The 15,267-nt window shown below is 40.0% G+C and overlaps 1 protein-coding gene across 2 annotated transcripts in view; it reads left to right on the top strand.

The window, feature by feature from the left end:
- NMI (N-myc and STAT interactor) overlaps window positions 1–6,074 on the top strand; it is a 125,794-nt gene extending 119,720 nt beyond the window's left edge. For both annotated transcript variants that reach the window (XM_057550768.1, XM_007183052.2), the window contains 4 exons: window positions 2,971–3,077; window positions 3,165–3,351; window positions 5,169–5,275; window positions 5,730–6,074. In XM_057550768.1, coding sequence (XP_057406751.1) covers window positions 2,971–3,077; window positions 3,165–3,351; window positions 5,169–5,275; window positions 5,730–5,915 — 587 coding nt within the window. In that variant the 3' untranslated portion in view covers window positions 5,916–6,074. The remainder of the gene's footprint in view (window positions 1–2,970; window positions 3,078–3,164; window positions 3,352–5,168; window positions 5,276–5,729) is intronic.
- Window positions 6,075–15,267: the final 9,193 nt, after the last annotated feature.

The following is a 15,267-nucleotide window of genomic DNA, read 5'->3' as shown; positions in this document are numbered from 1 at the left end:
ACTCTGAGACATTGAGTGACTTGAACATGATCACTCATTCAGAACGTGACAACGCTGGGACTCAAGCCCAGGTGTTGTGATGTCCAATACCAATGCCTTTCTACTGCAGCTGCTACCTGCAAATGATAATACTAGTGATAATGTTTCAAGGTTTTAAAGCTCTACACCATTCTCGGAGAGTTCTCATAGACATTATCTCATTGTATACTCACATGAATCCATGAAAGAAATAAGATAGAGAGTTAGTATTTACATTTTATAACTAAGAAAACAGATTCGCAGGTGTTTAAGTGATTTACCTAAGTGCACAAGACCTGTGAATGGCAAGAGCCCTGGAGTCAGAGATTTGGGGGTGGGACCTGATGTTTGCCAAGTCTGCCGTGCTGTGGGACCCTCTTGAGATCTGGGGGCACCTTAATGAGGAGAATCTGGCTTTGAGTGCCAGCTGTGCCCCTTTCTAGAAGTGTAATTTGGTTGGGTTCTTTATAAATCTCAATTTTTTATGACAGGTTTTGTGGCAGTACCTACCTCAGGGGGTTGCTTTGAGTATTAAATGAGAAATGTTGAAAAATACTTAGCACAGTGTCTGATACGTAATAAACACTTAATAAATGTTAGCTGTCATTATTGCTACATGTTAGGAATTTTTCAGCTAGAGAAACAGAAGCTTACCTAAGATAAGGAACTTGCTCAAGGTCCGTACAGGTGATAAATTGCAGAGCTGAGAGCCAAACCTCAAGTACCCTTGTACTTTCTTTTTTTTTTTTTTTTTTTTTAAATAGTAATCTTTTATTTATTTATTTATTTTTATATTTATTTTTGGCTGTGTTGGGTCTTCGTTTCTGTGCGAGGGCTTTCTCTAGTTGCGGCGAGCGGGGGCCACTCTTCATCGCGGTGCACGGGCCTCTCTCTATCGTGGCCTCTCTTGTTGCGGAGCACAGGCTCCAGACACACAGGCTCAGTAATTGTGGCTCACGGGCCCAGTTGCTCCGCGCCATGTGGGATCTTCCCAGACCAGGGCTCGAACCCGTGTCCCCTGCATTAGCAGGCAGATTCTCAGCCACTGCGCCACCAGGGAAGCCCACCCTTGTACTTTCTACTGGACCAACATTCCTCTGAGCAGGCCACCATCTGGGCTTTTTGTTCTCATATTTTCCAAGTTAGATTAAGTTATGGATGGGGTCAGATGGTCTTCACAAGTCCTTCCAGTGTTCAGATTCTGGGAATCTATGATTATAACTCATGTCTCCTTGACGCCTGGTTTGTTACTATAGCCTGAAAATAAATAGAAAGACATTCTGGCAGGTCACTATATGCACATATGCTTTGTCCTCCCTGGGTCCACCCCTGCAGCTGAGGGTGAAGGGGGAGGCCAAGAGCCCTGTTGGCAGTTGGCAGTTGGCAGTGGTAATTGGGATATAACTGAAGGATGGAAGTGAGGATTTGGGAAGCAAGGATTCTGCATAGGAATTACCTGGGGATGCTGGGAACAGGATTTTCTTCAGAAACAGCTGCATCACTGCTTCCACCCTTGGCATGGCTCTGAGGTCCTGCTCTTCTGGACAACTTTGGGTTTCTACACAATTAAACAGGAGTTGGCTTTTGACAGAGTCACAGAAGTTGAAACACAAGTAGGCCCTCTCAGCTGTGTCAGATCACCAGATGTTGGAGGTTTGGGGTGTGGGGGAGGGGTGGGGATTGGGAGGGAAAGGTCATCATCTAAGTATTACTTACAGTTGATAATCTCTGTTATTTGTTGCCTGTTGTCAATAACAACAACAACAAAGCTGTAATTCAAGTTATAGAGCCATATCATGGTACAATGAGTCTGAATTCCCACATGACAACGCCCTGTTTTCTAGCCCTGTTTCTCTCTTCCTCCAGCTGTGGTGTGCTATCTGGTTGTTATAAACACATGTGAGGTTTATAAGACCGGGACTAATTTGTCTCTAGTCTTTATGACATTAGAGTAAGCAGCTCCAAATATCAACAACTGAAGGGTTATAAACTCTTATGTCGCACAATTAAAAATAAACACATACCCACATGCATTTTATTTTGGTTTTTTATTATTCTTATTTATTTATTTATTTTTGGCCACGTCTTAGTTCCCCGACTAGGGATTGAAACCCAGGCCCACAGCACTGAGAGCACCGAGTCCTAACCACTGGGCCACTAGGGAATCCCCCACACATTCATTTTAAACTGTCATGTAGTTGCTATTGGATTGCTAATGATTTTTGGCATAATTATATTACTAAGCCTTTCCCATTTGCATGGCTAAATTAGACTAGATAGTTTTGTGATCAGTATATCAAGACTATCGACTTTTTAATGAATGATCTCAAGAGCATTTTAAGGAAAGTAGAATTCTTCATTAAATATGACCAAAAAAAAAAAAAAAAAAGACTCACCCTTTGGTATTCAAGTCTCTGTGGTCTTTAATATGTAATCCTGGGGAAAGACAGAGACAAGAACAAATATTTATTTCTTTGTTGCTTGTAACATATTAAGGAGGAGTGACAAATGATAAATAAGATTAATTGTCAGAATGACACTGACCTAAAAAGTTTTCCCAGCTTACTCAACATGGAAGAAATTTCTGGCTGAACTTTAATGTACTAAGGGAATTCTCTGATAATTCTGTCAACAGTGGAAAGGAAGGGTGTGTGGCTGTTCTGAAGTAATATATGAATTTCTGAAGGATCATCAGGCTCAATCTCTTAAGAGATGAACCTAGAACTTGATGAGAATTTCTACATTGTAATTTTTTGCTGATGTATTTTGACATTAATATATCCTACTATGGTGGCAAGACCATCACCACTTTGAAATCCTAAGAAAAATGTAAAAATTAGATCCCTTAAAATTAAAGAAAATTTTAAATATTCAGGATTATTTGTTGTTAAACCAAACATGTAAAAATGTATTGAAATATTGGAAATTAATACTTCCCAAATTATCTTGCAGTTGCCCAAAATGTGATCAGAATGGGGCACCATCATGTGCAGATACAGGATGTAAATGTGAAGGTGATGGCCAGCCCGGTTCCATTAAACTCAGGAGTCAGATTCCAGGTAACACGGTGATTAAAGCGTTTCAGAATTCCGTTAAACACGGACACTTTTCTCATCCATATTTCTGAACGTGAAACGATTTCCCAGGTTCACGTAGAAGTGTCTAAAATGAAGATCCACGTTACTGACATTCCTGATGAACTGCCTGAAAGTCAGATGAGAGACAAGCTAGAACTGAGTTTTTGTAAGTCCCGCAACGGAGGCGGAGAAGTGGACTGCGTGGCGTACGACAAGCAGTCCCGGAGCGCCGTCGTCACGTTTGTGGAAAGTGGAGGTATTCCCGCCCTGAGAGTTAAAACAGTGGTCTAGCCTTTAAATTACGTCCTGCCATGTCTGAAAGTATCCCTTTCTACTGCTTTTATCTGGAATTTATTAGACAGCATAATAACAGGGGATTTTTTTTTAACCTTATGAAATGGTAGAGTCCTGAAAATGATTTCCCTGAGTGCTACTGAGAATGATAGGATTACAGATAACAAGTACCTACATCTTAGTGCATTCCTATCACGTGCCAGGCATGGAGTCTTTGGTGTTTTATACATATATCTGCTCAGATCCATAGCACAGCTCTGGATGTAGGTGTTACACTCATTTTATTGATGAGGAAACTAAGGCGTACTCAAGGTAAGCAGCTTACCGAAGATCACATGGTGGGTGTGTGGCAGAGAAACATTCTGAAAATATATATATATAAAACTGTCTCTTCATCTCACTTATTATGATTGACAAGGATCTCAGGTGGAGGTAATCGATTCCAGGAAGAAAAGGGGGTAATAGAACAGACTTTTACCAAATCATCTTAGGGAGGTTTATATTCTTATAATGAAAAATAGAAGATTCTCCAAGTTCTTTTGTTAATATGTTCAAATGATTCTCAATGTAAAAATCTGTTCCTCTAGTTAATCTAGTTCGTAGGGCTTCTCCTGGGTTTGCACATATGATAGAAATCCAAATATACAATTAAAAACCATTGACTGATTTAAGTTTTTTCATAATAAAGTAATACATGCTTTTTAAAGAAAATTGAAATAATAGAGAACAACATTAATTTAATAAAAATTGAGACATTTCCTTAAATTTCCAAACTTCCCTTTCTCCTGCTATGTAGCTAGTTATGGTTAGGTGAATGTCTTTCCAGATCCTTCTGGAATTGCTGGATAATATGGTAATTCTACGTTTAATGCTTGAGGAACCGCCATACTGTTTTCCACAGTGGCTACACCTTTACATTCCTACCAGCAATGTACCAGGGTTCCAGTTTCTCCACATCCTTGCCAGCAAAGATCTACACTCTTAACCACTGTACTATATTGCTAATTCAAGGTGGACTGGTGAGAGGAGAAAAAAAGTGATTGGATACGCTTAAGAACTGTTTCTGTTAAACTCTATGCAATCTTGACACATTACCTTTTTTCCCTCTAGGAGAGAAAAGCTGCTAAAAATAAATCTGGTTATTTTTTGTGTTGGAGAAAATTGATGAATTTTTGTTATTTGCCTTCATTTTTTTTAGATAACATTCAGCACCCCTCCACCTTTGATTAACATCATTATACAGGTTTATTGAATGTCATGTATTAGTTACAGGACAATTAAGTAATTTTATATATATAATAATAATATAGTGATTTGCTATATATATGTATGTGTGTATATATATATATTTATATATATATATATATATACACACACAGAAAGAGAGAGAGAAAGAGAGTATTCTAATCGTAATTTGCATGTGTACTTCTTGAGAGATTGGGAAACACTGGGTTTTGTTAGAATGGCTGGGTTACTTTTTGCAAATGGTTATCACATTTTATGTAGCTCAAGGTAGGTCTATCTGAGGACATTGCAGCTCACTGTGCATTGATTGACTGATAGTTTAAGACAGATGGAGCTGTTTAAATCTCATTATCATTTGGTCTTATGTTTTTCAAAATTATGTACTGTGAATTCTTTAAAGTGGACTGTAGAGTTTCTTAAAAATTAATCGCTCAAGCCACTGTTTACTCTGACATTCTGTTTGAAGGAGGTTTTAACTTTGGTTAAAAATGTTTAATATAAAGGAGAAAATAATTTTTAAAAATTTACTTCTAGTTGCTGACAAGATTTTGAAAACAAAAGACTATCCTCTTTATATAAATCAAAACTGCCAGAGAGTTACTGTTTCTCCGTACACAGAAACATACCTGAGAAAGTTTCAGGTAAAGTCCTCTCTTTTCTTTAATTTTGGAAACTTACTGCCCAGCCCCACCCCACAAAAAATAAAAAGTTGTGATTCTGTTTCCGTTTGAATCTTATTAATTAACCTAGCCTACCATCCTGAAAGCTAGAACTCATGCCTAACTCTTGCTTTCGCTTTCCCTACAGCATTCATTTGGTTACTTGATCTTGTCACTTCCACCTCTCACTACCTCTCTAACTGGTCTCTCTGTCCATAGAGTTGCCCTCCTTTCCTCTATTTGTCACAATGCCACCAGAGTTATCTTTCTGAAACTCAGATCCGACTCTGATATTCTCTTGCTTGAAAATCTTCCTGAGGCCCGTTGTCTCTCTCAAGATAACATCCAAAATATTAAGCAGAGCTTATAAATGTAAAGTTTTGTAATTCAAAGCGCTTGGAAAATTTTCTGTTTATCTTTTTATTTTGCTTCTTAGGTATTTTCAGGAGTATCTAAGAAGACAGTGCTTCTGACTGGACTGGAAGACCTTCAGATAACAGATGAAGAAACTGTAGAGGATTTTATTAACATTCACTTTCAACGGGAGAAGAATGGAGGTGGAGAAGTCGAGGTAGTCAAGTGTTCCCTTGGGCAACCTTACATAGCATACTTTGAAGAATAGACTCATGGAATCATATGAAAATTAGAGCTTTTGAACCCAAATCACTGTTAATGCTTGACAAAAATGAATATCCTTTTCCTTAAAAAAATGAAAAATTTAATTCTTTAGTGTTTGTTTATTCTTAGATACAAAATATATTTCTGTTTTTGAATTCTTTGTTTCCACCTGTGCTGCATGTTTACAAATGCAATAACTATATTAAAACAGTTTTGTTCATAAATTTTGTGTCTGGGTGCCATGTCCATTGAAATGAACCATAAGTGATCCAATTGTCCGCCTGCCATGTTGGCTCATTCTGTCACGGTCTGAGCCAACAGCAGAATTAAATTCATATTAAAATGCTGGCAGAAATGAAATGCTTTTAGAAAAGATTCTAAACCTAGACCTATCCAATGCTGCCTGCCATCTAAAATAAAGGGAAAAGCTAAAAAGAAAAAAGGCTTGGTTTTGCTTCTGATATTTTATTTTTAGGTTTTCAAGTTGTTATACTACCATCAGAAATACTCATTACTCTCACGTTTCTCTTTGGAATAAGAAATGTTGCCTATGGGGCTTCCCTGGTGGCGCAGTGGTTGGGAATCTGCCTGCCGGTGCAGGGGACACGGGTTCGAGCCCTGGGCCGGGAGGATCCCACATGCCGCGGAGCAGCTGGGCCTGTGGGCCACAAGTACTGAGCCTGCGCCTTTCAGCCTGTGAGCCACATCTACTGAAGCCCACCGCACGCCTAGAGCCTATGCTCCTCAACAAAGACAAGCCATCGCAATAAGAAGCCTGTGCACTGTACCAAAGAGTAGCTCCCGCTCACTGCAACTAGAGAAAGCCCGCATGCAGCAACGAAGACCCAACGCAGCCAAAAATAATAAATTAATTTAAAAAATATATTAAGAAGAAAAATTTAAAGAACCTCATTTAATTTCGATTGGTACAGTCTCACTAGCACAGAGGGTGTTATATTTAGTCTGTGGCAGACTGCCAATTAGAAATAATTTTTTCCTAATATTTAGGACAAAGTTGGAAGCAGTCACTTTTGTTCCTTTTGGGGGCCTTCCTCAGGCAGTAAAATAGATAATTTCATTTAATTTAAAATTTTCACAATGGTTTTGATCAATGTTACTTATCCTAGAAAATTATGCTTTTTCTTTGGGTTCCTTTCACCATTCCACCTGTGTATGATCTGACGAAAACTCAGAAATCAAGCACTGGCTCTCCTGCTTATGTCCAGAGTTTTACAGATTTTACAGGAGGAAAGTTTTCTTTAAAATATACCAAAAGATACTGTATTGACTATTTAACGTATTGCATGTTATGGTAGGAAGCCTTCAACTATGTGTCCAGGATGAGCTATCTCCACTTATTAATGTGTGAAAAGACTTTGTCATTATATAAGTCAGGAAAGACAGATAATGTGGAATTACAAGTTCCTTTTGCTGTTTGTAGATTTATCAGTCAGGAGAGACTGGGTTATGCTGTGATAGCACAACCTCCCAAATCTTGGAGACCTAGTAAAATAAAAGTTTAATTCTCGCTCATGCTGAATGTCCAACAAAAGTTGGTAAGGGACTCTGTCTTTATCACTTCAGACCCCATCTTGAGACATGCTTCCAGAATCATGCAGGTGGGGAAAAGTGAAATCTGGAGAGTCTTGTACCAGCAATTAAATGCTGTGACCCAGAAGTGACCTGTGCCATTTCCTCTCACATCTCATTGCCCAGAAATAGTCATATGGCCTCACTGAAACATAAAGGGGCTAGGAAATTCCCTGGCACTCCAATGGTTAGGACTCCTCGCTTCCACAGCAGGGGGCATGGGTCGGGTCTCTGGTCGGGGAACTAAGATCCCAGATGCCATGCGGTGTGTCAAAAAAAAAGAAAAAAAGAAAAGAAAGAAAATATAAGGGGGCTAGAAAATTCTGTCTTGTAAAAATGAGAAGAACTAGATATAGTTGAGCCAGAATAATAAGTGTAGTATGTCCTGTCCTAGTGGTCATCAATATGTTTTTTTTACCATCTTTATTGAAGTATAATTGCTTTACAATGGTGTGTTAGTTTCTGCTGTATAACAAAGTGAATCAGCTATACGTATACATATATCCCCATATCCCCTCCCTCTTGCATCTCCCTCCCACCCTCCCTATCCCACCCCCCTAGGTGGACACAAAGCACCCAGCTGATCTCCCTGTGCTATGCGGCTGCTTCCCACTAGCTATCTATTTTACATTTGGTAGTGTATATATGTCCATGCTACTCTCTCACTTCGTCCCAGCTTACCCTTCTCCCTCCCCATGTCCTCAGGTCCATTCTCTACATCTGTGTCTTTATTCCTGTCCTGCCCCTAGGTTCTTCATAACCAATTGTTGTTTTTAATTTTTTATTTATTTATTTATTTATTTTTGGCTGTGTTGGGTCTTTGCTTCTGTTCGAGGGCTTTCTCTAGTTGCGGCAAGCGGGGGCCACTCTTCATCGTGGTGCGCGGGCCTCTCACTATCGCGGCCTCTCTTGTTGCAGAGCACGGGCTCCAGACATGCAGGCTCAGTAGTTGTGGCTCACGGGCCTAGTTGCTCCACGGCATGTGGGATCTTCCCAGACCAGGGCTCAAATCCGTGTCCCCTGCATTGGCAGGCAGATTCTCAACGACTGTGCCACCAGGGAAGCCCCATTTTTTTTTTTTTTTTTAGATTCCATATATATGTGTTAGCATATGGTATTTGTTTTTTTCTTTCTGACTCACTTCACTCTATATGAGAGTCTATAAGTCCATCCACCTCACTACAAGTAACTCAATTTTGTTTCTTTTTATGGCTGAGTAATATTCCATTGTATACATGTGCCACATCTTCTTTATCCATTCATCCGTCGATGGACACTTAGGTTGCTTCCATGTCCTGGCTATTGTAAATAGTGCTGCATTGAACATTGTGGTACATGACTCTTCTTGAATTATGGTTTTCTCAGGGTATACGCTCAGTAGTGGGATTGCTGGGTCATATGGTAGTTCTATGTTTAGTTTTTTAAGGAACCTCCATGCTGTTCCCCATAGTGGCTGTATCAACTTACATTCCCACCAACAGTGCAAGAGGGTTCCCTTTTCTCCACACCCTCTCCAGCATTTATTGTTTGTAGATTTTTTTTAAAATTTTATTTATTTATTTATTTATTTTTGGCTGTGTTGGGTCTTTGTTGTTGCACGCGGGCGTTCTCTAGTTGCGGCGAGTGGGAGCTACTCTCCGTTGCGGTGCGCGGGCTTCTCATTGCGGTGGCTACTCTTGTTGTGGAGCACGGGCTCTAGGCGCACGGGCTTCAGTAGTTGTGGCACGTGGGCTCAGTAGTTGTGGCTCGCAGGCTCTAGAGTGCAGGCTCAGTAGTTGTGGCACACGGGCTCAGTTGCTCCGCGGCATGTGGCATCTTCCCAGACCAGGGCTCGAACCCGTGTCCCCTGCATTGGCAGGTGGATTCTTAACCACTGCACCACCAAGGAAGCCCGTGTGTAGATTTTTTGATGATGGCCATTCTGACTGGTCTGTGGTGATACTTCATTGTAGTTTTGATTTGCATTTCTCTAATGATTAGTGATGTTGAGCATCCTTTCATGTGTTTGTTGGCAATCTGTATATCTTCTTTAGAGAAGTGTCTATTTAGGTCTTCTGCCCATTTTTGGATTGCGTTATTTGTTTTTTTGATATTCAGCTGCATGAGCTGCTCGTATATTTTGGAGATTAATCCTTTGTCAGTTGCTTCGTTTGAATATTTTCTCCCATTCTGAGGGTTGTATATTCATCTTGTTTATAGTCTCCTTTGCTATGCGAAAACTTTTAACTTTCATTAGGCCCCATTTGTTTATTTTTGTTTGTATTTCCATTTCTCTAGGGGGTGGGTCAAAAAGGATCTTGCTGTGATTTATGTCATAGAATTTCTTGTTTGAGTTCTTTGAAAAATGCCCTTGGTAGTTTGATAGGGATTGCATTGAACCTATAGATTACTTTGAGTAGTACAGTCATTTTCACAATGTTGATTTTTCCAATCCAAGAACATGTTATATCTCTCCATCTGTTTGTATCACCTTTAATTTATTTCATCAGTGTCTTTCAGATTTTTCATCATTAGTGTATAGGAATGCAAGAGATTTCTGTGCATTAATTTTGTATCCTGCTACTTTACCAAATTCATTGATTAGCTCTAGTAGTTATCTGGTAACATCTTTAGGATTCTCTGTATAGTATCATGTCATCTGCAAACAGTGACAACTTTACTGCTTCTTTTCCAATTTGGATTCCTTTTATTTCTTTTTATTCTCTGATTGCTGTGGCTAAAACTTCCAAAACTGTGTTGAATAATAGTAGTGAGGGTGGACAACTTTGTCTTGTTCCTGATCTTAGAGGCAATGGTTTCAGTTTTTCACCACTGAGAACGATGTTGGCTGTGGTTTTGTCATATATGGCCTTTATTATGTTGAGGTAAGTTCCCTCTATGGCTACTTTCTGGAGGGTTTTTATCATAAATGGGTGTTGAATTTTGTCAAAAGCTTATTCTTCATCTATTGAGATGATCATGTGGTTTTTCTCCTTCAGTTTGTTAATATGGTTTATCACATTGATTGATTTGGGTATATTGAAGAATCCTTGCATTCCTAGGATAAACCCCACTTGATCATGGTGTATGACCCTTTTCATGTGCTGTTGGATTCTGTTTGCTAGTATTTTGTTGAGGACTTTTGCATCTGTGTTCATCAGTGATATTGGCCTGTAGTTTTCTTTCTTTGTGACATCTTTGTCTGGTGTTGGTATCAGGGTGATGGTGGCTTCGTAGAATGAGTTTGGGAGTGTTCCTCCCTCTGCTATATTTTGTAAGAGTTTTAGAAGGATAGGTGTTAGCTCTTCTTTAAATGTTTGATAGAATTCACCTGTGAAGCCATCTGGTCCTGGACTTTTGTTTGTTGGAAGATTTTTAATTACAGTTTCAATTTCATTACTTGTGATTGGTCTGTTTATATTTTCTATTTCTTCCTAGTTCAGTCTTGGAAGATTGTGCTTTTCTAAGAATTTGTCCATTTCTTCCAGTTTGTGCATATAGTTGCTTGTAGTAATGTCTCATGATCCTTTGTATTTCTGCAGTGTCAGTGGTTACTTCTCCTTTTTCAATTCTAATTCTATTGATTTGCGTCTTCTCCCTTTTATTCTTGATGAGTCTGGCTAATGGTTTATCAATTTTTTCTTCTCAAAGAACCAGCTTTTAGTTTTATTGATCTTTGCTATTGTTTCCTTCATTTCTTTTTCATTTATTTCTGATCTGATCTTTATGATTCCTTTCCTTCTGCTAACTTTGGGGTTTTTTTGTTCTTCTTTCTCTAATTGCTTTAGGTGTAAGGCTAGGTTGTTTTTTTGAGATGTTTCTTGTTTCTTGAAATAGGTTGCATTGCTATAAACTTCCCTCTTAGAACTGCTTTTGCTGCATCCCATAGGTTTTGGGTCATCGTGTTTTCATTGTCATTTGTTTCTAGGTATTTTTTGATTTCCGCTTTGATTTCCTCAGTGATCTCTTGGTTATTTAGTAGTGTATTGTTTAACCTCCATGTGTTTGCATTTTTTACAGATTTTTTCCTGTAATTGATATCTAGTCTGATAGCATTGTGGTTGGAAAAGATACTTGATACAATTTCAATTTTCTTAAATTTACCAAGGCTTGATTTGTGATCCAAGAAATGATCTATCCTGGAGAATGTTCCATGAGCACTTGAGAAGAAGAGTATTCTGTTGTTTTTGGATGGACTGTCCTATAAATATCAATTAAGTCCATCTTGTTTAATGTGTCATTTAAAGCTTGTGTTTCCTTATTTATTTTCATTTTGGATGATATGTTCATTGGTGAAAGCAGGGTGTTAAAGTCCCCTACTATGATTGTGTTACTCTCAATTTCCCCTTTTATGGTTGTTAGCGTTTGCCCTATGTATTGAGGTGCTCCTATGTTGGGTGCATAAATATTTACAATTGTTATATCTTCTTCTAGGATTGATCCCTTGATCATTATGTAGTGTCCTTCTTTGTCTCTTGTAATAGTCTTTATTTTAAAGTCTTTTTTGCCTGATACGAGAATTGCTGCACCAGCTTTCTTTTGATTTCCATTTGCATGGAATATCTTTTTCCATCTCCTCACTTTCTGTCTGTATGTGTCCCTAGATCTGAAGTGGTTCTATTGTAGACAGCATATATATGGGTCTTGTTTTTGTATCCATTCAGCCAGTCTATGTCTTTTGGTTGGAGCATTTAATCCATTTACATTTAAGGTAGTTGTCGATATGTATGTTCCTATTACCATTTTCTTAATTGTCTTGGGTTTGTTATTTTAGGTCTTTTCCTTCTCTTGTGTTTCCTGCCTAGAGAAGTTCCTTTAGCATTTGTTGTAAAGCTGTTTTGGTGGTGCTGAATTCTCTTAGCTTTTGCTTGTCTGTAAAGGTTTTAATTTCTCCATCAAATCTGAATGATATCCTTGCTGGGTAGAGTAATTTTGATTGTAGCTTTTCCCCTTTCATCACTTTAAATATGTCCTGCCACTCCCTTCTGGCTTTCAGAGTTTCTGCTGAAAGATCAGCTGTTAACCTTATGGGGATTCCCTTGTATATTATTTGGTGCTTTTCCCTTACAGCTTTTAATATTTTTCCCTTGTATTTAATTTTTGATAGTTTGATTAAGATGTGCCTTGGCATGTTTCACCTTGGCTTTATTCTGTATGGGACTCTCTGTGCTTCCTGGACTTGATTGACTATTTCCTTTCCCATATTAGGGAAGTTTTCAACTATAATCTCTTCAAATATTTTTTCAGTCCCTTTTTTTTTCTCTTCTTCTTCTGGGACCCCTATAATTCAAATGTTGGTGCGTTTAATGTTGTCCCAGAAGTCTCTGAAACTGGCCTCAATTCTTTTCATTCTTTTTTCTTTATTCTGCTCTGCAATAATGATTTCCATTATTTTATCTTCCAGGTCACTTATCCGTTTTCTTCCTCAGTTATTCTGCTATTGATTCCTTATAAGGAATTTTTAATTTCGTTTATTGTGTTGTTCATCATTGTTTGTTTGCTCTTTAGTTCTTCTAGGTCCTTGTTAAACGTTTCTTGTGTTTTCTCCATTCTATTTCCAAGATTTTGGATCATCTTTACTATCATTACTCTGAATTGTTTTTCAGGTAGGCTGCCTATTTCCTCTTCATTTGTTTGGTATGGTGGGTTTTTACCTTGCTCCTTCATCTGCTGTGTATTTCTGTGTCTTCTCATTTTGCTTAACTTACTGTGTTTGGGATCTCCTTTTCGCAGGCTGCAGGTTTGTAGTTCCCGTTGTTTTTGGTGTCTGCTCCCAGTGGGTAAGGTTTGTTCAGTGGGTTGTGTAGGCTTCCTGGTGGAGGGGACTGGTGCCTGTGTTCTGGTGGATGAGACTGGATCTTGTCTTTCTGGTGGACAGGACCGCGTCCGGTGGTGTGTTTTGGGCTGCCTGTGAACTTATGATTTTAGGCAGCCTCTCTGCTAATGGGTGAGGTTGTGTTCCTGTCTTGCTATATCTTTGCCATACGGTGTCCAGCACTGTAGCTTGCTGGTTGTTGAGTGGAGCTGGGTCTTAGCATTGAGATGGAGATCTCTGTGAGAGCCTTTGCCGTTTGATGTTACGTGAGGCTGGGAGGTCTCTGGTGGACCAATGTCCTGAACTCGGCTCTCCCACCTCAGAGGCTCAGGCCTGACACCCGGCCAGAGCACCAGGACCCTGTCAGCTGCTCAACTCAGAAGAAAAGGGAGAAAAAGAAAGAAAGAAAGAAAAATAAAATAAAATAAAGTTATTAAAATAAAAAATAAAAAAATTATTAAAAATTAAAAAATTAAAAAGTAATTAAAAAAAGAAAGAAATAAGAGAACAACCAAACCAAAAAACAAATCCACCAATGATAACAAGCACTAAAAACTATACAATAAAAAAAAAAAAAAAGGACAGACAGAACCCTAGGACAAATGGTAAAAGCAAAGCTATACAGACAGAATCACACAAAGAAGCATATACATACACATTCACAAAAAGGGAAGAAGGAAAATATATATATATTTAAAAAAAAAAGGAAGAGAGCAGCCAAATCAATAAACAAATCTACCAATGATAATAAGCTCTAAATACTAAACTAAAATAAACATAAAACCAGAAACAAGTTAGATGCAGAAAGCAATCCCCAAGTCTACAGTTGGTCCCAAAGTCCACTGCCTCAATTTTGGGATGATTCGTTGTCTATTCAGGTATTCCACAGATGCAGGGTACATCAAGGTGATTGTGGAGATTTAATCCACTGCTCCTGAGGCTGTTGGGAGAGACTTCCCGTTCTCTTCTTTGTTCGCACAGCTCCTGGGGTTCAGCTTTTGATTTGGCCCTGCCTCTGCGTATAGGTCGCTTGAGGGCGTCTGTTCTCCCCCAAGACAGGATGGGGTTAAAGTAGCAGCTGATTAGGGGGCTCTGGCTCACTCAGGCTGGGGAGAGGGAGTGGTATGGAATGTGGGGCGAGCCTGCAGCGGCAGAGGCCAGTGTGACGTGGTAACAGTCTGAGGCATGCCGTGTGTTCTCCCGGGGAAGTTGTCCCTGGATTACGGGACCCTGGCAGTGGCGAGCTGCACCGGCTCCCGGGAGGTGAGGTGTGGTTAGTGACCTGTGCTTGCACACAGGTTTCTTGGTGGCTGCAGCAGCAGCCTTAGCATTTCATGCCCATCTCTGGTGTTTGCGCTGTTAGCCGCCGCTTGCACCCATCTCTGGAGCTCGTTTAGGCAGTGCTCTGAATCCCCTCTCCTTGAGCACCCCGAAACAATGGTCTCTTGCCTCTTAGGCAGTTTCAGAGTTTTTCCCGGACTCCCTCCCTGCTAGCTGTGGTGCACTAGCCCCCTTCAGGCTGTGTTCACGCAGTCAACCCCAGTCCTCTCCCTGGGATCTGACCTCCAAAGCCCGAACCTCAGCTCCCAGCCCCCACCTGCCCGGGCGGTGAGCAGACAAGCCTCTCAGGCTGGTGAGTGCTGGTCGGCACCAGTCCTCTTTGCGGGAATCTCTCTGCTTTGCCCTCTGCACCCCTGTTGCTGCACTCTTCTCCGTGGCTCCGAAGCTTCCCCTCCACCCACACCCCGTCTCCGCCAGTGAAGGGGCTTCCTAGTGTGTGGAAACTTTTCCTCCTTCACAGCTCCCTCCCAGAGGGGCAGGTCCCATCCCTATTCTTTTGTCTGTTTTCTCTTTTGCCCTACCCAGGTACGTGGGGAGTTTCTTGCCTTTTGGGAAGTCTGAGGTCTTCTGCCAGCGTTCAGTAGGCGTTCTGTAGGAGTTGTTCCACATGTAGTTGTATTTTTGATGTATT

This window comes from Balaenoptera acutorostrata, chromosome 8 (assembly GCF_949987535.1).
Source record: "Balaenoptera acutorostrata chromosome 8, mBalAcu1.1, whole genome shotgun sequence".
NCBI classification, from domain to species: domain Eukaryota; kingdom Metazoa; phylum Chordata; class Mammalia; order Artiodactyla; family Balaenopteridae; genus Balaenoptera; species Balaenoptera acutorostrata.
The sequence above is the reverse complement of the archived record's forward strand: the minus strand, read 5'-3'. Positions and strand labels throughout refer to the sequence as shown.